This window comes from Gymnoscopelus braueri (genome assembly GCF_963280865.1).
Source record: "Gymnoscopelus braueri genome assembly, chromosome: 4".
Lineage (NCBI taxonomy): Eukaryota > Metazoa > Chordata > Actinopteri > Myctophiformes > Myctophidae > Gymnoscopelus > Gymnoscopelus braueri.
Genome location: NC_137605.1, coordinates 41,983,555 through 42,009,269, shown reverse-complemented (window position 1 = coordinate 42,009,269; position 25,715 = coordinate 41,983,555). Strand labels below are relative to the sequence as shown.

Genomic DNA, 25,715 nt, shown 5'->3' with positions numbered 1-25,715 from the left:
GGTAACCATACACACATTCACTTACTTTCAACCCATATCGACAACAAGCTACTGTAGGCATAGCTACAATCCTGCCATGGCAACAAAACCTTGCTCCTCACTTCTAAATGAAGAGGCCACTTTCAGTCGTCATGAGAAGGTTCTCGTGGAGCATTTGGACTACAACTACATTGCACATTGCACTGATGTTAAATACCTGGAGAAGATATTGACAGTGCTGAGGTGAGAGTTACTTACATAATTTTTTGTTTGGAGAAGGAATACGGTATTTTTTTCATGCCTATAGCCCAAATTTAATAAAGGCCTTTTACCTACGAAATCCACCTTGAGTGCCTGGAACTTGATATTTTTGTATGCCTTCTTGACATATTTTTTCCTCTCTCTTGAACATTATTCCCTTCAATGAGCACCGGTGGTCTGATGGATATAACAGTAGCACTCCTGTAACTTATTTTTTTGTAATACTAAAAACATCTTTATTTAGCCTACAGCCACCCATCCATCAACTCGTATAATTTAGCCTATATTAATTCAATTTAATTTTACACATCATCATCCAAAGCAACTACTAGGCTACATACATCATGTCTGAAAGATGGATTTTCTCAATTTAATATAAAATAATGTGAATGTATCAAAGGTCTGGAGATGAGGGTATTTACCCCGATCTGATCCAGTTCTGTGAGAATCACCTGCAAAGATCGGACCCCAAGAGCCGAGCTCTCAGAAAGGACAATCCAGTGACCACAGGAGCCAGCCTCCCTAAAGATGAATGGAGCCAAATCATTGATGACCTGAAGGTAGCCATTATACACTATTGTGCAGTATTTGTAGCAGTTAGAGATGTACCGATACCATTTTTTCCTTCTCCATACCGAATTCCGATAACTTGCGTATCGGTCGATACCAAGTAGGCTACCTATCCGATACCTGTGTGTAATTTAAAAAGATTCTAGGACAGTGGTTCTCAAAGTGGGGTCCAGGGACCTGGTTCATTGAGGGGGTTCCAAATGGACCCTTAGGTCTGTAACTCTCAGCGTTATAGAGGTCCTTGAAATTAAAAGGTTTGAGAACCACTGATCTAGGAATAAATACAAATTCCATTAATAGCTACTAGTATAATTAGTCAAATGATAATGTAAATAGTACAGTAAGAGTATAAAGCAGTCAAGTGAAGCATTCAAAATATGACTGTAAATGAAATATCATCATGTGATAAACAGGGAATGGCATAGACTGGCACACTCGCAGATACCGGTACCAGTACTTTATGCAGTATCTGCAGCTTTTACGATACTGGTATCGGTATCGGAACAACTCTAGTAGCAGTGATGGTTAACAGTAATTTTGGATGATTATAAATTAGTTTCTTTCCTCCTTTTTTTGTAACAAGTTTGGTTAGACATTATGAAACATAAATATAGTATGTCAGTCAGTAACACTTTCTTGTAGTGGTTGAGTACCACTGTTAGGCTATATAGCCTAGGATAAACATAGTCTTGTTTTTATTATTCCTTTCTTGTTCATAGATGTGGCAAGAAGAAACCAAGGGCATTGAATCATCACTAAAACAGCATTCAGTGTTTTATGATGTGGTGAATGAAAACGTGCCTCCTGTACGGGGCTCCAATTGCTCTGTTTCACTCGGTCAGGTAATTAACAACACTGACAAAATCACAGTACACTTAGTGCTTGTTATACAAAATGCATTCTTAAAAACATAGCCTACTCTGATTTCCACTGCAGAATCCAGTTCCACAAAGAAATAACTCAAAGAAGGCCCTCCCTCGCAATTACCAAGAATGGGACAAGTTAGACCTCTTTGTTACTTCATACATCTGGATATTTTTATATTATTATTATCAGCATAATTCTGACCTGTTGTTCATTTCTTCCAGATTTGACGTTGAACATGAATGTGAAAAAATTGATCGGAGCGACACAAGTAATGATCCTCCCGCCATCATAAACTCTGGCCATCACAAAATCAAATCCAAAGTCAATGCAACGTGTAAGATATTTTATCGTTAGCAGTTATAATTTGTTTGTCACTGGTTGAAGTTCTCTTTTCGTGTGTCTGTGTGTGTAAGAGAGACATAATGTTTCTAACTCTGCATTCAGTGTTCACTCCGCAGGAGAAGCTCCTTCTGGCCAACCGTGAAAAGGACAAAGGCAACGATGCTTTCAGAGCCAGTGACTATGAGGAGGCAATTGCATATTATTCCAGGTTAGACCCTTTACCTTAATTCTGTTAAAACTCATGTACAGTAGTAACAACTTTAGATACAGTAGATAAATATTCACACAGATTTTGCTGTTATGTCATACTTGAGGGGTTTCCCACCATCTGAGTATGATGCAAGAGCAAAATGGTTGCCGTGTGAATATGGTCAATGGGGATTATGGCCTCTTGCCTGGTATTTGATCATTATTTACTATCTGTCATTAAGAATGCACATCGAGATAAGATTTAATTCACATCTGTGGTATTGTTAACCCTTAGTGAACATTTACATTAATGCCCTTGTTTCTTTATTGCTCTTCCATTACAGGAGTATATCCATTATACCAACTGTCGTAGCTTACAACAACAGAGCCCAGGCTGAGATTAAATTGAAACACTGGCACAATGCCATGAAAGACTGCCAGACTGTATTGGAGCTAGAACCAGGCAATGTGAAAGGTGGGATGTTGTTTTTCCCTGATGTTCATGAAGATAACGCATGATAACGATACTGTAGTTAATGTTAATGCATGTAAAAATAAATATCATGTTTGTAATATTTACAGGACATAATTAATCATAATAATATGAGGCGTCATTTCATGTTACTAAATTACTTTGTTTTGTATCCCTTCTGCAGCACTGCATTACATTTGTACAGATTACAATGGAGACTTTACTGTCCAGTAACAATTTTTCGTATTTACACTGGTTTCTGTCTCCTCATCAGCGCTGCTACGTCGTGCCCACCTTCAGGAGAACTTGGGAAACTTCCAGAAGGCTGCTGAGGACCTAAGACTTGTTCTCCGTGAAGAGCCACAGAATACTGCAGCTACTGTAAATACTTAAACCTCAAACTTAGCCCCAGAAATTACATGGTAGATTAATGTCAACAACCAATCGTATGCTGCACACAGTGCATAGAACCTCTTTTGTCAATGGCCCATTTGCCCAGTAGATGTCACTGTATTTCCCTGAGGATATGGAAAAGTGATTACATTTACAACTGAAAACTCATAAATACTTTTACAAGACAAGCGATAATGTGCAACCGCAGTGTGCAAGACATGCAAAGACCAAGTGAGATTATTGAGTTTAACCACATACTATTCTGGGGCAAACATTCGGCAAAAAATAGGCTTGTGGATCGTCTATGTTCTGTGAAGATATATAGTGTAGAGGGAAAAAAGGAGGGGTTCTACCCCTGGGGGGACACCGGTAAACTAAGATAATTGAATTGGTAGGTAGATAGATAGACAGGCAGATAGACAGACAGACAGACAGACAGACCCTTATTGATCCTGAGGGAAATTCAGTTGTCATAGCAGGTTTCAATAAACATGATGACAGCAAATAATATTGCTATTTGCACATCATATTTCCATATGCACATTAATTGGAGAATATATATTTGCTGCAGATCTATCCAAGATCTGCTATATTTTCCATCCTGTTTTGTAGTCAGGCCAGGACAGTATAAAGGACAGATTCGCCCAAATCTATTGCATTTGGTTGATGATTTGGTGTTAATGTTCTGCTGTAGTGATTGAGTAATGAGCCCACTATTAGCATTTCACAAAGATAACATAAAAACACATGCAGACAATTCTATCCACAAGAATTTAATTGGAACTTTTGTGAATGACCTAGGTGTACTACATTTGTAGACCATCTAAAAGCAGCATGAGTCTGGGACAAATAAGATGACCACATAAAAATATTTCTATTTTGGCTTTTAGAAACTTCTGACTGAAGTTGGTAAGAAGATAAGAGAAGGCCAATCACAGTCGCAGAACAAAGGCAAGAAGATCCTCATACAAGAGGTAGATGAAGAAGAGGAGGTCCTCAGTAAAGATGAACAGACGGGTGAGTTTATCTGAACCATGAATCCATGATTAACATTTTGAAATATATCCTTGATACTTGCAGGTGATCCTAATCTCTTTTTCTGTATCCTTCCATGAAAGAGAGTTGAAAATGTTTCTTAAGTGGTAAATTAGCCAGGAAGTTGTTGGTATTGTTTTTGATATTTCATCTTCAAGTTTATTGTCACATAACAATTTTGAAGGTGGGTGAAATTATTTTTCATACAAGCTCGGCTCCCAAGGATTTGCAGTTACAAAGTTTTGTCATAAGAATAGAGAACGAAACAAAGGGAAAAGTCAGATAACAAGACAACAATATCAAATGTATATATGGTGTGTGCCCATAAGTAAGTAGCAGATACCAAACATGTAAGTAAAGGCCTTTGCAGACAGGGTGCTATTTTTCCGCACGAAAAAAAACGGGCAATGTCATTTTTTAAAAGAACACATGGTTCTCTATGACCTCATGCACACCGGCTCCGAATTTGCCGTGTGGCTGCGGCAGTGCGTATTTTTTTCAATCAAACCCAGTTCGATTCGTGCATCTTTTCACGGTAAAAACTGATTGACCAATCGCACCCTGTCTGCAAAGGCCTTAAGTGTATAAGTGATGCCAGGTGGCAGCAATGGAGTGTAGGCTATTCATAGTCATATAGTAAACATAAAGTGATAATGCCTGTGTGATGGCCTATGTCGCCAGGACTGACATGACGTGTGTGTGTGTGTGTGTGTGTGTGTGTGTGTGTGTGTGTGTGTGTGTGTGTGTGTGTGTGTGTGTGTGTGTGTGTGTGTGTGTGTGTGTGTGTGTGTGTGTGTGTGTGTGTGTGTGTGTGTGTGTGTGTGTGTGTGGGTGGGTGTATATGTCACAGTACGATTGGAAAACCAGTCAGATTGAAAAAGGTGCACTCAGTTTCACCTTCAGGCACGCCGCCTGAAGGTGACTTGAGGTCTTGAGCCACGAGAGGCACCGCCGAGCGAGCCTAGGCGAGTGAGTCGCCGTGCCGAGCGTTGCGAAGTCACCTTCAGTCGACTCAGCGCCCGTCGAGGCACAGAATCGCAAATCATGGTCCCCTAGTCTCGGTACCTCCGAGACGTCATTTCCTTTTTGACGGGGAGGGGGGGGGGGAGCCCCGCCGTAGAGCATGCATGGCATTTCAGTTATTTTAGCACAACATTGCATGTCTGTGCAGGTTCTCAGGCTGATTCAGAACCCGCTGGCAAAGGATTTGCCCTCTAATCCGCCTGCATTGCTAATAATGTGTCAAGAAATGAATTGAAATGTGTCCTTTGAGAAACGAAGGGATTCATTTTGTGCACATGTCCTGCTAACACATTTCTAGCCAGAGAGTAGAGGAATCCCCTAGTTCCTCTGGGTAACATGACGTTTGGTAGCGTGTAGTATCTGTGTGTATGTGTGTGTTCTTTACCCCACCCCCACCCAGCGTTTCCATAATTCACTGCTGAGTGGTTGCTTCCTGGAACTCCCCTTTCAAGTGGCTCTGCGTTGTGTGTACCCAGCCCCTCCCCCACTCTGATGTAACCGCTGACTGCGTACTGTGGGTGTGTCTTCCACCTCACTCTCTCTCTCTCTCTTTGTCTCTCTGTCTGTCTTTCTCTCTCTCTCTCTGTTTCTCCCTCCCTCCCTTTCCAGCTCGTCCGGTTGAACCCAGCCTGCCTGTGGGAGGGGAGGAGGAGAGCGCGGTTGCTCCTGCTGAGAGGGGAGATATGGGGAACGCTCAGAAAAAGCCCCATAGCAGAGGGGAAGGGGGCCCTCACGGTGAGACCAACAACTCCCACGGACACAGGAGTCGGACCAAGGGAGGCACTTCGGACAAGTACAAAGTAGGACAGGACTCGCCGGCCAAGGCGGCCAATGGAACGAGCAGCAAAAGGGGCTCAGCGGCAGCGTCAGATCAAATTGACAGCTCTAAGGGTGCTGCTGCCTGTAGCAACGGAGGAGGAAATGCTGTCAACCTTGATGCTCCTTGCGGAGCCCTACCCCCGCCACTGGCCCGGCTAAAGAATGAGGGAAACCTGCTTTTTAAGAATGGACAGTTTGGTGACGCACTGGAGAAATACTCACAAGCCATAACAGGCTGCACAGATTCAGGTGGGGTTTAATGTGTTGTTGTTGTTACATGGCTGGTACTACACAGTACCTATGAGTGTCGAAACACGTGACACTCCCTTATATTATTAGTACAATTTCAGGTTTGCTGTAGGTTTAAAAGTACAGCAAACTTAGATTTCATTTGATTTTATTTGATTTAATGAATGAATTAACTGTATTTTATTATGGACCGTCAGCAGCCTTTGTATTCCACTGTGAAACATTACATTGCGGTTACACATTGCACTTTGCAGCCTCTGTTTCAGTTTCATTGCTTAATTACAGCACATAGCCCATCTCCAGCTTCTAACCCATGTATTACTGTGGCATAGCCGGCTATACAGCCCATTCAAAGCCAGGTGTTAAAATTAAGATGTTTTGGCTACAGGCAGATATACATATACATAATGACATAATGTACCTAGAGGTGGGGGAGTGATGCGTCACAGGAGGTTTCTGTTCTAGCCTGGGCCTGGAGTTAAGCCTCTCAGCTCAGGTCCCTCCAGGTCACATGACTTCTAACCACTCACTGTGAAATTGAATCTGTGAGAACGCAGTTGTAAATCTCACGAAGAGAGAGAGTGACAGAGAGAGTGTGTGAGTAATAGAGAGTGAGTAAGTGCTGCTGGTCAGCCTTCCCTCCCTCCCTAATCATCCGGTTCAGCGTTGACCTGTCATCATGCTATCATTGCCTGCTCTGCTCCTCTGGTGTGCATGAAGGTGTCCAGACAACATCCACAGTCCTTCATCTGACTGAGGAGCTACTTTAAATGGGCTCATTATTACTCATCACTACATACAGTATGCCACTTTTCCACCGCCTTGTACTGGCTTGACCCGAATCGCCTTTTTGGTTTTCCAATTGATTGATTGATTGAATACTTTATTAACAGTTTGCAAAAAAAGCACAGAAAGTACAGTTTACTACAAATACAATGCTTAAAGGATTGAACCCAAGAAAGCACTATGGCCGGTTTCCATTGGGATCCTGTGTATTTAGTAACATACAAATATACAATACTATGCAAAAACATAATATAAACGAGTAGTAATCAAAAATAAAAATATGTACAGTAAACAGTTCGGGGGGAGGGGGCATTTCTGGTGATAGGCTTGCATTTTTTACAGGGGCCAGTTTCGAATTACTGTAAGTGCTCATTTAGAGCGGTTTTGAAGGAGAGTAAAGGCGGTTACACACCGGCGAATATGCGAATATACGCAAAATTCGGACTCGTTCCGAATAATTAAAATACGCTTTTTTCGCTCCGCGAAACTGGTGTGGAAGCTTGCATTGATTTTATAAGGTTTTTAAAAAAAACGTATTATTCGCATGAAAAATATCGCCCCGGTGTGTAAGGACCTTAAGGATTCACATTTGTATGACTGTTGGTAGGGCATTCCACATTTTGGTGGCATAGCAGTAGAACGAATTTAACCCCTTGTTTGAGCCAAATCTGGCTTGAACGTGATTTGTGGAACTCCCCTCTGGTGTTGTGTTTGTGGACGTCTTTAATGTTTTTGAAGTAGTTTGACAGGTAACTGGACAGTGGGTGTCTTTGTGTTTGAGGTGTAGTGTATCTTGTAGACCAGGCCCATTGCAAGTTGCTGTACTCTGTCCTCTACGTATCATAGTTCAATTCAAAGGAGCTTTATTGGCATGATAAAACATACATTTACATGGCCAAAGCAAGTGTCAAAAACATAATAAAACAAACTGGGGAAAGTATACAGTTGGAGGGGGTACAGCATTATGTAAACACTCAGAGAACGTCACAAAACGTTTTCCATCAGGCAAAAGGAGTAGATGACTTTCCCGATTAATTTAATAATCTTTTTGTTTAATACATCAGCGAATCGATGTGAAAAAATTCAAATAGTTTTTTTAAATAAATCTATTTGTTTGATTAACCACTTAAACCTTGTTTTAGACTTTGGCGGACAGCGGTGTTGTTCAAAGCTTGTAGATCGCAATTTTTCTAGTGTATTAACCCATTTAGACCGGGCAGCGGGCACCCCTATACGTAACTATACCTTTCAATCCGGGAACCTAGTTCTATTAATAGTTGCATCCCTAGTACCTGCCAGGTACCTAGTACGTTTTTGGTATCACCTCCATCGATGTTCCAAGTGAGCTGACGCTGACTACTGTTTGGACACACAGACAATTATCACTCCAGTGGCGTCACATATTGCGTGTTGCTTATTTATCGCCTAAAACATTATCAAAAACTGTTTTTATTGGACCGTACAAGTGAAACAGAGAGCCCAGTGAAGTAGTCACCCTTGTAGTTTAGTGCTCTCCTACGCAGATGGTTAGGACGCCACAATGACCACCAGCTGCATTGAAGGGGTATCTGCAGTGGAAAAAGTACGTAGTACCAAAAGCAAGTAGAGTTGGCTGAGTATAATAGAGTACTGTATAGCCGGTAGCCTTTACCATGCAGTAGAAAAGCTCCAATATACACGCTTGCGCGCACACACACACACACACACACACACACACACACACACACACACACACACACACACACACACACACACACACACACACACACACACACACACACACACACACACACACACACACACACACACACCATAAATGTATGTAGTGAGTTCATATCCAGTAGAGTTATGGCTGTGGACATAAACCCTTTTAGCTGATTTAATCAACATAATCACAAGCCATTGTTCTTTACAACACTTACAAACAAGGAACATAAAGAAGCCAGGTGGTAGCCCTACTGACGTCTACACTATTTCTTTACTTATTCATTCTTTCACAGATATTCTTCTGCCAGACACTAGTGATATTTATAGCCAGTAGAGGTGGTGCTTACTCGGTTATGTGCTAATTTTAAATCACAAGGCTTTATTCTTCACAACATTGACGTTGCTTTATATTACCCTTCTTCATTGCCACAATGTGGGGCAGTTGTTGCCCATAAATGCAGGCCAGCATGGAGGCTTGTGGGTGATTATATCCAAATAGATCCTCCTACGTACAGTATACCACTGTCAACAGTAATCTGCCACCATGCTCTAGCACCCACGCTGTGTCTTTGTCCATAATCTGATCTGGTGTGATGAAGTGCCACGCTGAGCTGACTATAGTTAGTGGTTAGGTGTAGCATATCCTGTACCCTGCTATAGAAGGTACAGGATAGGCCCATGTAATCCTGACTATGATATTGATATTGACAAGGAAAAGCCCAGTTTGTGTCAAGTCAATTAGTTGGACTACCTTAATGAATGTTAGGGTTACAGAAAAGGTTGCCCATGTCAATGAACTGTTTATGACTTTGTTTTTATTGACAGAGACATGGGCCACTATTCTTAAGGTGTGTGTGTGTGTGTGTGTGTGTGTGTGTGTGTGTGTGTGTGTGTGTGTGTGTGTGTGTGTGTGTGTGTGTGTGTGTGTGTGTGTGTGTGTGTGTGTGTGTGTGTGTGTGTGTGTGTGTGTGTGTGTGTGTGTGCGCGCGTGTGTGTGTGTGTGTGTGTGTGTGTGTGTGTGTGTGTGAGAGAGTGTGTGCGTGTGCGTGTGTGTATGAACTGAATACACAGTACTGTTGAAGTGATGCCAGTACAACAGTGGCACATTATGCAGGAATGCAACCTTGAAAGACTTGTTGGCCTGAAGTCCAAGGAGGATGGTATCTTATCTTGCAATAAAGTCATTGCGAAATTAAATCGCCAAATGGTGACGCATTAAAACAAATGGCTCTCATGATCCTGTCATTGTTTCATTGCGGCAACACACACGCGCGCACGCACGCACGCACGCACGCACGCACGCACACACACACACACACACACACACACACACACACACACACACACACACACACACACACACACACACACACACACACACACACACACACACACACACACACACACACACACACACACACACACACACAGCATTATAAAACATTACTGAAATGACAGACAAGCATCATGTTCCTACATGATGGTTTTGCCTCACTTTTGCGCAACGGCACAGCCTGGGCAGATTTAGCAACCAACCAGCTTTAGACATAATCCGACCAACATTATAAAAGATTTCTAACATGCCAGAGCTTTGGCTTTGACATGCTGTGAGATATGTGAGTTATGTGACAACACTTTACGCTGTGGCCTTTCTTCAGAGCACATCTGTGTAGGGTTGCAACAGTTATCTAACTAATACATTTAACCCATTAAGACTTGAGGCAGATTCTACAAAATGTATTTTTTGAAAAAAAACTATGTTGCTACATCAGTGGTTCTCAAACCTTTTCATGTCCCCCAAAATGATACTTATTTGGCCGCGGACCCCCATCTCTAAATATTTTGTTCCAGGGACCCCCAGAAGCAAAGATTTGAGTTACAAATGTTGGCTTTAAAAAAAAAATATATATATATATATACTGTATATTCAAAGAATGGCAAATTCTTGACGATAAAAAAAAAAAGCAGTTCTACAAGCTCGTAGCACGGCACTCGGTGCTGCGCTATGAGCTTGTATTGTATATCTGCTATTTTTGAATAGCCAAAGAAATCTAAAATGTACACAGATGCGTTCCCGGTCTTAATGGGTTAATCGATTATAACGTAATTTTTTTTCTTTCAAAAGGTATTTTAAAATGGCAAAAAATTGCCTATCTACAAAATGTTTCTCTCTCTCTCCATAGGGATTGACAGTCCAGAGGATCTAGGTATTCTGTATTCTAACAGAGCGGCCTGTTACCTGAAAGATGGGAACAGCCAGGACTGTATACAGGACTGCACAAGGTGAGAATGTCCATCAAAACCATCAGTCAGTTACACACCCAACGTGGAAATACACTAGTATCACTAGTTTTATTGCATTGTTCAAATGATTTAATCCTATACAAAGGTCTATTAACGCTTGCAACGTGTCAGCAATGTGACGCGTTGTGAGCTTGTAGATCTTCTATTCTCACTGAATGTTTTCACCAAACGGTCATACATTTTTGCCGAATGTTCATCTATGTTTTTCAGGTTGTTCCGCTATTATGACATGCCCAGAAAAGGGAAGCTAGGGTTCATGTGGCTAACTCTTTTACAGTCAAATGATAAATACAAAGTCATCATTATCTCTTACCAATTTCTTGACATTCTGTGTAAAAAGAAGAAGATGGGAGACTGGGTGTGGGTGTGAACCCTCATTTGAGCTCATTGACAGAATAGCAGACATACAAGCTCATAGCGTGGCACAGAGTGCTGCGCTATGAGCTTGTAGATCTGCTATTTTTGAAAAATTGTGAACATTTGTGCAAATCTTTGAATATAGATATTTTTAAAGCGAACATTTGTAACTCAAATCTTTGCTTCTGGGGGTCCCTGGAACAAAATATTTTGAGATGGGGGTCAAATACATATAATTTTGGGTGGTCCTTGACATGTGAAAGTTTAAGCACCACTGATATAGCAACATAAGTTTTTCAGAAAAACTGATTTAGAAGACATTTGTAGAATCGGCCTCAGGTCTTAATGGGTTAAGAGCCTTCTCATGAGAACATGTGCCCACATGTGTTGTGCCCACAGCATCCACCCTATTCCACCACTGTGCTGCACTTGTACTAACTCAGAAGAGAACTAGTGGGGACACTTGTATGAGACTTTTAGTCATTTGTTTATATCATACATGATACATGTACCTGATTGCAGTTCATTGATACTTTATGAGATAAACCTTTTAGTCTGAAAATTTGACTTTTGACGTTTGACTTATTTATAACCATTAACCACACAGATTTACTTTTGGTAAACAAAGCAGGATTAGGTTTGTGTGGAAAAAAAGAAAAGGTCTGGAGTGCTCGGAGGTCCAAACAAAGTGTAATGAAGGTGCTCTTTGGTTGGGGACCCAAAAGATACAACAAAGGGAAAAAAACAAGGCATCCTTTTTTTTAAGCCTTTATTAGATGGCTATTTCATGATAGAAATGAATTAAAAGTATTCCATGGTGATAGCGATACAACACACACATAGCTGTTCCACGGCTTCAGGGAAAACAAAGCCATACATGGGCATGGATATGAGCCCATGCCCATGTACTGCATATATACCAATTACACAATCACTGACTTTCAATCTGTCAAACACGCACATGCTGTTACTCGCCCTCCAGCAATCCGTGCACAGACAGACACCACTGTCTTATTACGTATAGCAGGCCTGATCCTTAACCCCTCTCATTATGTCTATAATTACTGTCCAGAGCCCTGGAACTGCAGCCCTTCTCCCTCAAGCCCCTCCTCCGTCGAGCCATGGCTTACGAGACGCTGGAACGTTACCGCATGGCCTACGTGGATTACAAGACTGTCCTGCAGATAGATACGAGTGTCCAGGCAGCAAACGACAGCGTCAACAGGTATTATTCTTCACCTTTGACCACGCAGTGGAAGTCATGGAGGTGGTGTCTACACAGAGACACAGAGAGCCGATAGGACAGACTTTATCATTCAAATACACATTCCAGAGTTGAGATGGTAACTAAAGCAGTTCACACGTGTCATTAGTGCATGCCTTTGGATTTTTGTGTTAAAGTCTAAGTTATGCTTCATTACACGGCAGTGTTGCTTACCAAAAATAACGCATTTACAATTGCTAGTAAATCAGTCATCTTCAGCGTAGATTAGGCTTTATTCTTCTTCATTCAGCTGAACTTTAAGCAGGCCGGTCTGGTCAACTGTCTTATCTTGTTGTTCATTTTTCTTTTATCAAAACGTTAAATCACTGATGTGTTAAACCGTTTGATTGTCCCACCCCTTTTCACCAACTAAAACCAACCATCATATTTGCTCCAGCTAACAATCAAACCGAGTGAACTGTCCAGGTCAGCACAGCCCATGACTAATTAGTGGTGAACAGCTTATAGGCTGTCGGCTTCAGCTCCAGCTAGGAGCTATTTATGGCTCTCGCAACATGTGCCCTCTGTTATGTAACCAGGAAGCTCACCTGGGAGATGTGTGCCAGGGACTATGAGGGATTTATAGGCATTTATATGTTCTGGGTTCAAGGTTTCTTTATTGTTACATCTTGTGTACAGGTACATAAGAGTACAATTGTTGGCAGGTTGTTCTCCTGACACCATTGTGTCAGGTTCTCTACCTCCCTCCAGTAGGATGTGTCATCATCGTCAGTGGTCAGGCCTGTCATTGTCATGTCATCAGGGAACTTAAACACTAAGTTGGAGGTATGAGTGGTCATGCAGTCGGTGTACATACATGGAGTAGAGAAGGAGGCTCAGAACGCAGCCCTGGGAGGCTCCTGTGCTGAGGGTCAGGGGGCAGAGGTGTTAGAGCCCCTCCTTACCACCAGGATCCAGCTGCACAGGCTGGGGTTGAGTCCTAGGTTTCTAAGCTTGGTGTCAAGTCTGGAGGAGATTATGGTGTTGAATGCTGAGCTGTGATCTGTATACAGCTATCTATGTACAGCATTCTCACATGTTAATTCATTTTCTCCAGGTGTGTAGTGGGCAGTGTGTAGTGTTGTGACTCTGGATCTGTTTTGCTGGTAGGGATTTTGGTGGGGTCTAGGGTGGGTGGCAACCAAGGGGCTAGCATCCAAGTTGTAAATTCAGTTCATATGAATGGCCTGTAGTCTCGCTGTTTCACCCCTTGCTGGTGTCAGAAGCAATTAGGCTCCATTGAAGCGGCAGGGTTTTTGCCGAACTTTACACTTGATTTTATTACCTTAATAAACATCATCATAAATACTATATGCTTCCAGTCGCTAGTTTAAAGTCTTCTTTCAATCACCATGATATGTGTTTTGGTAAATTATGGTCCCATTTATTTTTAAATTGATGATAAAGTAGGGTATGCTGTAGGAGGGGCGTGGCTACCTTGTGATGATTTGATTGACCAGCTACACAACCAATAGCATTAATTCCCCCGACCCCCGCTCTGGTCCCAACCAATAGCATTAATTTCTGAGTCTATTCACCTGTTTCCTAGGCTGTGTGTTTTCCACTTCCTGTCGGAGTTCATTGGATATCATTAGTCATCTGACCAGTTTCATTGGATTTCATTGGATCAAATCGACAGGAAGTGGAAAACACACAGGAAGTGGAAAGCCCATAGAGGTATAATATAACTAGAGGGCGGATTGCCCCGCCCCCAGCTATCATTTCAATGAATGTGCTCAGTGGCGTTTTGAAGCACCCGGAAGCCTGCCGCACTAGTGTCCTTTTTGCGTTCTACGGCAGCCCGTGTGTCAAGGATTGAACGCGAGATATTTATTAAATACACTCGAGATGCATATTTATATGTAAATGCATATGTATGTATGTATAATATGTTTACATATTTATATTTATATATATAAATATCTCTCAGTATGTTTAGCTCGTGCATGTATTTCTCCCCGCCTGCAGTTCCAGCTTTGGCCACTGGGGTGGCGGCTTCAATGTTTCTCAGCAACTCTGGGGGCTTGGGAAAGCCTAGGAAACAGGTGAATAGGATATAGAAAGATGCCGGATTTGAAATTGCTGAAAAATAGGCTTCATTTACGGTCTGTGGAGTCCATATTTTTTACTGTCTATTTTGGCAACCTGCAGTTGAGCAGCTCCTTGACATGCTCTCAAAGCATTTGCAGTCACTATGGGGGTGAGTGCTACGGGTTGCCTGTCATTTAAACCAGTTACCTTGCTTTTTTTCGGCACTGGAATTACTGTTGCTGATTTGAAACATGAGGGTATTCTACCCTCAAGGAGGGATTGGTTGAAAATATCTGTGACAACTCCATATTGCTGTGCACATGTTCTGAACATTCTTGCTACAATCACGTCTGGTCCTGCTGCCTTGCGAGTATGAACTTGTTGGAACATTTTGCATACTTCAGAATCAGCAATAACCAGAGATGACGTCATCCTTGGTGCTCGTCCAGCTTTTGTTAGTGGTTTCATTTTTTTTTGCCAGGGAATCAAGGAGACGTCTCACTTTGGGCTGTCACGATTATGACATTTTACTTGACGATTCATTGTCACTCAAATAATTGAGATTAACGATTTAATTGTGTTTCTGTCGGGTTTTTTTTATATTGATTAATACATAAAAAATCTGTTAGTTTTTTAGGCTTCATTAACAAAAGGTGCACAGGGCAGATATAACAAATAACATACATATTTAATTACTTAATACAAAAAATTACTTTTATAGTGAAAATAACCGGTCTACAAGCTGAGCTTGTAGATCTACTATTTTTTTAAATCACTATTTTTTTAAATCACTATTTTTGAAAATGTTTGAAAATATATGAACATTTTTAATTTAAAGCGATTATGACGATTATCACGATTATGCAAAGAATTATTGCGATTATCTCAAATAATTGCAATTCGGCGATTATTTAATAATTGTGAAAGGCCTAGTCTCACTTTTTTTCTCTAAACAGGTCTCTGTCAGTCTGCATTCTGCATGTGTGTGCCTGTGTGTGACTGTGTGTTTAAGTGAATATTGTTGTGTCTGTCCCCATGCATCACCACTTTCTCCCCTCTGTCGTCTCTCCAGGATCACGAGAATGCTGATAGATTTGGACGGTCCTGATTGGAGAGAGAAGCTGACGGAAATTCCTCTAGTTCCTCTGTCGGCTCAGCAGCACCGTCGAGAGGAGCCACTCAGCGCAGAGGCCCTGCAGGCCCGTGCAGAGAAGGCTGCTAGTGACGCAGGTGTGTTAAAGCCGCATATATACTTCATTGTACGATGAATCAAGAAAGACAACGTGATGTCACACTGTGTTGTTTTAACCCATTCAATCCGGGAACGCATCTGTGTCACTTCAGATTTCTTTGGCTATTCAAAAACAGCAGATATATAAGCTCATAGCGAGTGCCGCGCTATGACATGCAGCAAAGGCCGTCGGGAGTCGAACCCACGCTGGATTACCAGCCTAGGTGCCCAGACGGTTACGCCAACCGTCTGGGCCTATCCTAACAGTTTTAAAAAAAAACTTATGTTGCTATATCAGTGGTGCTCCAACCTTTCCATGTCAAGGACCCCCCAAAATGATATGTATTTGGCCGAGGACCCCCATCTCAAAATATGTTGTTCCAGGGACCCCCAGAAGCACGGATCGGAGTAAAAAAAAAATCGCTTTAAAACATATATATATATATTCAAAGATTTGCACACATTTTCAAGATTTTTCAAGAATAGCAGATCTACAAGCTCATAGCGCGGCACTCAGTGCCGTGCTATGAGCTTGTATATCTGCTATTTTTGAATAGCCAAAGAAATCTGAAATGACACAAATACGTTCCGGTCTTAAACGGTTAATAGCGTGGACCTCACAAGATGGCGTCAATGGACGGGATCCATTGAACTCATTGGACGGGGGGGTTCTCTATTAGCTCACAGTGCATCATATCGTGATGCATTGTGAGTTTGTAGATTGGCTATTTTAGAAAAATGTTGATAGTGAAATGCTGTGCTGGGACGGATGTCACAGCATGGGCATCACAGCATGTAAACAATGCCTGTTGGCACAGTTGGGCTTCAATGACATATTTCATTAAATCCTGCCTACCACCACGGAGTGTAGGCGTTGGCCGAGCAACTATATGAACACGTGTTCGGGGGAGGGAACCAGGGCGGGGAGGGTGATATTTGTCACTGCACATACTCCTACGGGCTAGGGCGGCGCCTGTCAGTGGGGAATGTTGAATGGGAGGAGTAGGACGAAGGCTCTACGACGTATTAGTGAGGTCCACGTAGAGTCTACGTCCTGCCGTTGGGGGTTCCTCACTGGCAGGTGAGCCATTAGGGTACAATAGCAGTGGCAAGCAGTGGGAGGGATTAATTGGCATAACAACTAAATTGGGGAGAGAAGGGGTAAAAATTATTGACTACTCCAAATTTAGGGGGGAAAAAATAATGAATACAAGAAAAAAGTAATTGAAAACACATGCATTAGAAGGATAATATCAGTCACCAGCAGTGGTGTTTTGGTCGCTACACGGGACACCACAGCGTTCCACTGGAAATGTTTCACCCACCCCTAGATTCACGAGCCAAGTACCCAAATGGCTACTTTGCATAACAGGTGTGCGTGCATGTGATGTCATTAAAATACAGTTTCCCTAAAAAAAAATCACCATTACACCACTGGTCACCAGAAGCAGGTGCGTGTGTTTTCAATGAGTCTAACATGGTTAAAATGTGTCACGCTTAGTGTGAAATGTACACATTACTTCCTGCGCCCACATTGAATCAACTCGTATTAAACCTTTTTAATAGCATGCACAACATGTCATTCTCAGGCAGTGCTAAACGCCACATTAACCAAAAGTAGACCAACAGGCGTATTATAAGTGCCTTTGGTTCAACAAAGGTTTGCTGTGTTCTTTCGCATTGTTCTTATCATCAAGGCTGTTAAATAACCTTCAGGCCTCGTAGGCTCTAATGCTGGGCCATTATAATGTACATTCAATGCAAACGGCATCTCTCTTCCTCTCTCTCTCTCTCTCTCTCTCTATATATATCTATATATCTATATATATATATATATATATATATATATATATATATATATATATATATATATATATATAGCTACAGTGTCTCTCATCCCTCTAGATGAGATGGAAATGAGGTACCTGCTGTAGGCTGATGTTAAGAATAAAGCACCTCTCCATCTCCATGGTTCCCTGACCAAGCAGTTTCTCTCCAACCTACTGTAAAGGCCACACTGCAGCTGTTATTTTTAAACTCTGACTAATGGAACAAGGGAGCTGCTGGCAGTATTTCTCCCCCCTCTCCCAGGACAGGGCAAATTGATTAGCCTTCACTCTTCACAGTGAAGGATCGCTGACTTGACTGTCACACCGCAAGGCGAGCTAACCTTGCATTAAATTGCACAGTTTAAACTCTCCTGCTTTATATAGGGAGAGAATCAGGAACCTTGGCTTGTGCGATGGGTTTTACGGAAAGTGTGGTAGGATCAATTCAGCTGTGAGTTAATCTCACAATCGTATTTTGGGGTATTATGGAAGGCAAATAAATTAAATATGAATGCACTCAGAAGTAATCACTCTTTTTGTCCTGCTTTTCTTTCTTTACATTTTCTGTCTCGCAGCAAGGAGAGCAGAAGTTCGTTTCACATCTTTGAAACAGGAAGGAAATGACTTTGTGAAGAAAGGCCAATACCAGGAAGCCATGGGGAAGTACAGCGAATGCCTTACCATAAAACCTGAAGAATGTGCTGTCTACACCAACAGGTTAGAGGTCCTATCAGATCACTGTCAGTCTCACACCAGTCCCTGAACACCGTAAACCAGAGGTCTTCAACAGGGGGTCCTCAGAGTTACTACAGGGGGTCCGCCGAATCTTTGTGTGATTTTTACATTAACCACTTCAACCAAGCGTCCCTATTTTGAGGAGAACTTTAGCCAAAAATAGCAGATCTACAAGCACACAACGCCACAATCTCTTTCTATTTCATTATCAGGATGTTCCAGTGGTTAATTTGGCTATGGAACATACCACATACTTTCAGTTCTACTTTGATCTGCCTGCATGTCATACACACTTGTTTCCATGGTAAATGCTATAATAAGTTAGGAATGTCATTCATAACAGTGAACAAAAACTAAACAGAGTCATGCGGAAGTGTAAAACGTGGACAAAATGTGAACATGCTTCTGTGGCTTACTGGCAGTGTGCACAGGACATTTGGCACCGATCGCTCCAGCGGTTTGTGAGATTAGCTCCGGACACACAGACAGACACCCAGACCCCTGCAGAGCCATGCGGTGAAAATGCTAATCCATTCATTCGTTTGAATGACCTGACACAGAATGATCTAATGTACTCGGCCATGATCAGTCTGCAATACTGCACCGACTCTAGCTGCCTTGTCATTCCACCCATGACGTCAGCCAGTCAGCCGACTGAGCCACATTAGTGAATATTGTTTGGCAAGGTGGAACAAGATGGCTGAGGCAAGGGAAACAGCTGCCGGCTTCACCCATAATGCTATGTTTCCTTCCTTTTGTCAGGAGTCTAATTATAACCTGCATCATGCCTTACACATAAAGATACGCACCGTGCTGGCAGAGAGGTCTGTCTCATACAGCTCCTCTCTCTGCTTCTCTCTCTCTGTCTCTCTCTCTCTCTCTCTCTCTCTCTCTCTCTCTCTCTCTCTCTCTCTCTCTCTCTCTCTTCTCTCTCTCTCTCTCTCTCTCACGCATCACGGCCTCTTGTCCGGTCATGCCTTCCACTTCTCTTTCCTCTCCTTTTCTCTGTCTCACAATAGTAGGTAGATTGTTGGCCATGCTGCAGAGGAAAGAAAACATACATGCTGACAGGAATAATTTGCGCCCTTTGTGTGCACAGTATGTGTATGTGTGCCCTGCATTTGTGTGTGTGCATCTTGTTTGTTGTACTAGCCTAGTCACTGACATAGACAGAACGAGAGCTCAATCCAAGGCCACCTGGAATGTATACACAGTAAAATCCTCAGTGTTAACTTATATCCATTTGTAACTCTGAGCGTGTAGAAATATAAGCTAATGGTGGGTTACATTTGTACACTCTCAGAGTAAAATGATCAGTGATGATCTTATTGTGTTTGTGACTATGGAGGCTCCATCCTTCTGCCTCGATGAAGCGAAACGTTGTCAAATACTATTGTTTGTGAAGATGCATGTGGTCGTTTGCCTGTGTTTTCCACAGGGCCCTGTGCTACGTGAAGCTGGAGAGGTTCGCTGAAGCCAAACAGGACTGTGACGCAGCACTCAAACTGGAGCCAACAAATAAAAAGGCCTTCTACAGACGAGCCATGGCCTATAAAGGGCTCCAGGTGAGGACAGGGGGACAGAACTGAACTGGTGGTGTACCTGTATATGGATGGGTGTGTGATGGGTGTTGGCGCTCAATCTCAATGTGCGTTGTTTGCCAGACAGGATATTATGTGTATTCAACATACACAGTGGCCACGTCTCATTTGCAGGAAGCTTTTTTTTATTCGGAAGAAAAAGTTGAGGCCAAAGCTAAGGAGGTTAAAATTAAATAAACCATTAAAATAACGGGATGTGAAACAGTCGCCAGCCAAACCGCACAGCCTTCTGAGATATTCGACAAGGCCAAGGAACCACTTGAGTTCCTTGGCTGTGTAGAATATCCTAATGTTTGCAAAAAAACAAGGATGTATATATACTATGCTTCCTATTGTAAGGACACAGTCTATGCAGCCATGTTTCCTAAAAAAATGAAGCGACCTATAGTACCTACTGTTGGAAGCCTCTTCATATATGAGACAGAGCCAGTGTCTAGTTTCTCTCCTTACCAGTATTAAATATTTGCGATAAACCTACTTGAATGTGTGTGTGTGTCCCCACAATTAGGACTACTTGGCGTGCAGCTCTGACCTACAGGTAGTGCTACAGCAGGACCCCAACGTCCAGGAGGCTGAGAAGTTGCTAGAGGAGGTCACACTGTTACTCAGACAGAGCTTGACCAACACCGCCTCACCGGCCAAAGCCAGGAGGACCGTACCCATCACTGAGGTACAACCATAGATATATATAAAGGCTAGATGACTCACCCGCGCTGCTGGCCAATGGAGTACGACGTTGCCACATGGCGGCCATCTTGGGACGGTCATTCATAACATTATGTCTATGGTGCATGTACTTTGAAATAATCATAGCGTGCTCAATTTTCATCCGATTTTCAAACGGTTTGGTGTGTTGTAAACACCAAAGATGTAGTTATGATACTGCATACTTAATATTATAAAAAAAACGTGATTATAATTATAAGTATGCAGTATCATAACTACTATAAATTTTTATCCATCCCAACTCTGAAACCATTAAAAATATATATTTTCTGGATAACCTACATGGTTGGTTTCAATGGTTTGAAAAAGTACCTGTAAAAGATGCAAGACAGATCTCAAGATCTCCCTAAGCTCATTGCACAGCACAGATGTATAAAGATACAGATACAGCGAAGACTATTGCATGTTAACTTTGAAATCAGCACTAAATCCTGCCTTGATGCGCTGTTATGTTCAGTTAGGATTCCAGCTTTTGTCTCCTGTTGTCATTCATCTCTAACTAATCTAGTATCCTCATGGCTAAGCCATAGTATTACTGCCATACAAACAAAAGAGGAGTAACACACTGCACTTCAAAACAGTAGGATTACTGTTTTTTTTAGGTTACTGTTTTTTTTACGCCTGAGGGTGGATCACTGTATCTCATGTTCTTATTCTCACAGTAGGAGCTTAAGACCAAGTCTCAAGGCTGAGATTTGTCAGAGATGTGTAAACTTGGTTTGAGGCAACAGCTTCCTAGAGCTTCTTAAACGTGTCTCTTTTCCTTTACATTCTCTTTTGTGTTCAATCATATTTGGATTGAACACAATCATACTGTTTCGATTCACTAAACTGGTCGTACATAACATGTAAATAAAGTGACCAAAGGAGGGTGTATTTTCTCTGAGCAAAAACTGACGTGCAATTCACAAAGGGGTGTTTAAATCCCTCAAATGTGCGGATCACAGGTGTATATCATGATGAATCCGGAGGGCTGCCAGCTGATCGTAAAATCTCAAGCGTGTTCCCGAGATTCATTTGCATTGTTCCACGCCCCTTTTCACACCATCAAAGGCAACAGGAAATGAAATATCCAACTTCAACTTCACCGTGCTGAAGAAGTTCAACTTTGTCTCGTCAAAAAATACAGCTCGTCGGCGTCGCATCGCCTTGACAACTTGTACATCTGTTCTGTCTCTCGACTCGATTGCACGATGGATCAACGTAATGCTCTCATAAATGAGAATAAGAAGTTTACAAAGTTTAACTTTTGTTGGGCAAATACATATTTTATTATAGGTTTGGCACTATTTTAATTGATTTTGCATGAAGAATAAGGCATTCTAATGACATACGCAAGATTTGGTCCCATGTAAGTCTACCTCAGAGCAGACGTGAGAAAGAGCGGCTCTCCCGCAAAATTCACAGACAGAAAAAGATGAATAAATCAGACTACTAACGTGGGAAGTTGCGTAAATTCCTTTACGTTCAAAATATGGGCGTAAACAGCGAATCGGGTCCTTTGATTTGATTATAACAAGAGTGTTGTACCTTTTACTCTGATTGGTGATGATGCAGTAGAGATTGTCCTGGTGGCATATAATGTACAATTTAGGCATTTAGCAGAAGCTCTTATCCAGCGACTTACAATAAAAAAGGTAAATAATGACATACTGTAAATAGAATGCAGAAAGAACAGAACAGTGCCTAAAGAAACTAGGATACAGGTAAACAATGAACCTAGCATCTGTGTAAACATCATGCTATCTAAATATCATTCTGTACATTTAAACTATAAAATAGACAACTATAGGAAACAACATGCTTTCTAAATAACATTCTGTACATTGAAACTATAAGATATAGGTATACAATGAACCTAGAATCTTTTCAGGGTGTTTTTCCCGGGGACCGCCCGTAATATGCCTGACAAAAACTATACCTAAACCTAACCTTAAACTCAGATACTATGCCTAAACCTAACCTAAAAACTACTCCCATCTGAGGCGAAGCCCGGGTACTGCATGCTATGCCACTATAGACCAAATCATGACATCACCACATAAATGTATTTCCGGGTAGACAACACTGGCAGCGTTGCATGTGACAAGCACCATGAGTTGCGGAGAACGGTATTTTGCTCCCTTTTATCCCCAGTGTGTATTGTGGAAGTAACAATAAAACTTATTCTGATTAATAGTATTATTCACTAACCCTATTTCTGGAAGAACAAGACATTTGTGATATTGTTATTGATTATTAGAAATATAAATTTGTTCTAATTATCCACAGGTTGACAAACTAGACATAGCTATGTTCTAGACACTTTATTTATACTGTGCGAATATCCATAGACATTCTACTCGAAATACCTCTTTGTTTACAAACATTCAAACCTTCTGTGGTCTATAAAGAGGAGAGCACAATTAAAATTGGAAACACCCGCTGATCAATTAGCCATGGCACTGCTCCCATGAGTCTGCTCCCATCTCTACCCACAGCTTAATTAAAGTGAGAGTTCACAGAAATACTAATAAACATTTGGGGAAAGTGAAGAATTCGCTTTCTCACATATGCATATGCCAATGGTCCATGCCTGTGTACAATTTGAGATGTATTGTTCAACCCACTGAGGAGAAAAATGGATGAGGGCATTTCCATCCACACTAGAGTCTTAATTGAGAGTTCACAAAATTGCTCATAAACAGCTTCATTTTGGGAAAAGTGAAAAATTGGCTTGCCTTCATATACCAAGATAAGATGAGATGATAAGATGTTTATTGTCACTGTATGGAACATACAACAAATATTTGTTTAGTGAATCCACTTCCAAAACAAATAGCAGCATCAACAAAGAAATACAGATAGAGCAACATTATGCCATAAACTGTTAGTCCGTCATAGTCAAGTCATCATAGTCTGTGACCATATAATACCAATGGTTAATGGTCATGTGCAAGTTCAGATTGATTGGTCAACCCACTGAGGAGATAAACGGATCAGGACAGACAGAGGTTTCCTCATCTTATAGTAGGCTAGTACGATAGTAGGACTTATTGTAGGGTAATAACGTTTAACTCGGCTCAACTCAACATAATAAACTCACTTTCTCTTGTATATCCACCTCATGAGGCCCACCGCTGTTCATTTGCTCCCTCAGGTTGAAGGTGATGAGGAAACGATGCCAGTGTCCAGCGGCTCAGAGAACCACTGTGTTGGAGGAGAAGAGGTCGCCATCAACCTCCACCCAACTAACGCCTATGAGTTCGGCCAGTCTCTGAACGCAGCCCGCTGCAGCGGCAATGCCGCGGCTTGCGCAGAGCTGCTGTCCTCTGTCGCTCCGGAGACGCTGCCCCAGTACCTCAGCACCCAACTGGACGGCCACACCATCAGTTTCATTATGCAGGCACTGGACTCGCACCTCCTTGAGAAAGACCCCAACCTGGTCTACCGGCACCTCAACCACCTGCACACCGCTGACAGGTTTTCGGTAAGATGATCTTTATAAATACTTCACATAAACTCCAAGTACATAAGTGTAACTAAAAGATTAGCTGAGGGGGGAAAATGCATATTTTTGATTATCAAACTGCCATAAAATTTTCACACTTTTAATGATTTTCATTACACATGGCATTTCTTTATTGTAATTGGATATGGTCAGAGATGGTTCTGTTTCATGACGCCATTCGTGAGCTGTGATCTGTCTATTTTTGAGGAGACATACAGTACATAGATACAGTACATACAGACATACATACAAACCCTGCTCTAGATGGGAAGAAAGGGAATTCTGCCGCACCTCAGCCAAGCGAAGCCTCTTTATTAAGGTGTTGAGTATACAAACAAGGACTGACTGACAAACTGACAAACAAGGACGATGCTACTGCATCTTCCTCATAGTCATGACTCTGAGGAAGATGCAGTAGCATCGAAACATTGTCCGAGAAGCTCCAGTGTGTTATCTATGTTTGATCCTGTTCTAGATTGTTTGTTTACTTGGTATTTTACAGTACAAGCCTAGCTATTTTGCCCATATATATGTCACAGTACAATTGGAGAACCAGTCAGATTGAAGAAGGTGCACTCGGTTTCACCGACGGAGGCGCACCGCCTGAAGGTGACTTGAGCCACGGGAGGCACCGCCGAGTAAGTCACCGCGCCGAGCGTTACGAAGTCACCTTCAGCCTACTCAGCGCCGTCCGAATTATGTACCGATAGGGACAGAATCGTAAATCATCGTCCCCCCTACTGGAGCGCGGGAGGTGAACAAAATTTGACTGGTTCTTCAATCGTACTGTAACATATACACAGAGTACTTGACAACCACCATCGTCATTGCTTGATGTTAAGTCATAAAACAACAACGACACATTTCTCAGTCTTCTACACCTCTGTAATCTTGCGTCACATCTTAGTGGCTCATTAAAACAGAGATGCACAATTACAGTATGCCTTTATGTTCACAGAGATTTGAATCCCTTCTCTCTCTTCCATCTTTACTCCAGGTTGTACTGATGCTACTGGAGAAGGGAGAGCGACGACACATGACTCAGCTATTTGAGCATCTGTCTGCTGTGGACAGCACAGAATTCACTAAGAACGATGTTCAGAACCTGGCCAACAAATACATATGAATGTGCTCTCCCCTGCTCCCTCCTGCATGAGCTACGACCACAATACCAAGGATCTATGCAAAATGGCACAAGTACTCAGTTCATGACAACAAAAAAGGAAGGAGACTGAAGAACTTGAAAAAGAGCAACACGAATCACATTCACTTTACTGGCTCTCTACTGTAAATGATCTGGTTTACTGTAGGTCTCTGCAACATTAGAAGGAATATATTTTTTTCTCTCCAAAGCATTTTGCTATTCAGACATAATTTTATACCACCACTAGCAATTCTGTGAAATGTGACAGCAGGATACTGTTGGGCTCATTTTCAATATATTGATGCATGGGA

General features: G+C 41.9%; 1 protein-coding gene across 1 annotated transcript; it reads left to right on the top strand.

The window, feature by feature from the left end:
- Window positions 1–76: 76 nt before the first annotated feature.
- On the top strand, window positions 77–25,715 carry spag1b (sperm associated antigen 1b; the record flags this gene model as incomplete). The annotated part of the gene is made up of 19 exons (XM_080425920.1): window positions 77–222; window positions 641–800; window positions 1,530–1,652; window positions 1,747–1,811; window positions 1,899–2,011; window positions 2,122–2,227; window positions 2,553–2,683; window positions 2,955–3,061; window positions 3,964–4,090; window positions 4,621–4,643; window positions 5,707–6,199; window positions 10,876–10,975; window positions 12,426–12,578; window positions 15,721–15,878; window positions 18,284–18,425; window positions 19,882–20,008; window positions 20,553–20,714; window positions 23,910–24,239; window positions 25,258–25,715. 19 exons carry the CDS (start codon window positions 77–79, stop codon window positions 25,384–25,386), a joined length of 2,895 nt encoding a protein of 964 aa, XP_080282046.1. The 3' UTR covers window positions 25,387–25,715.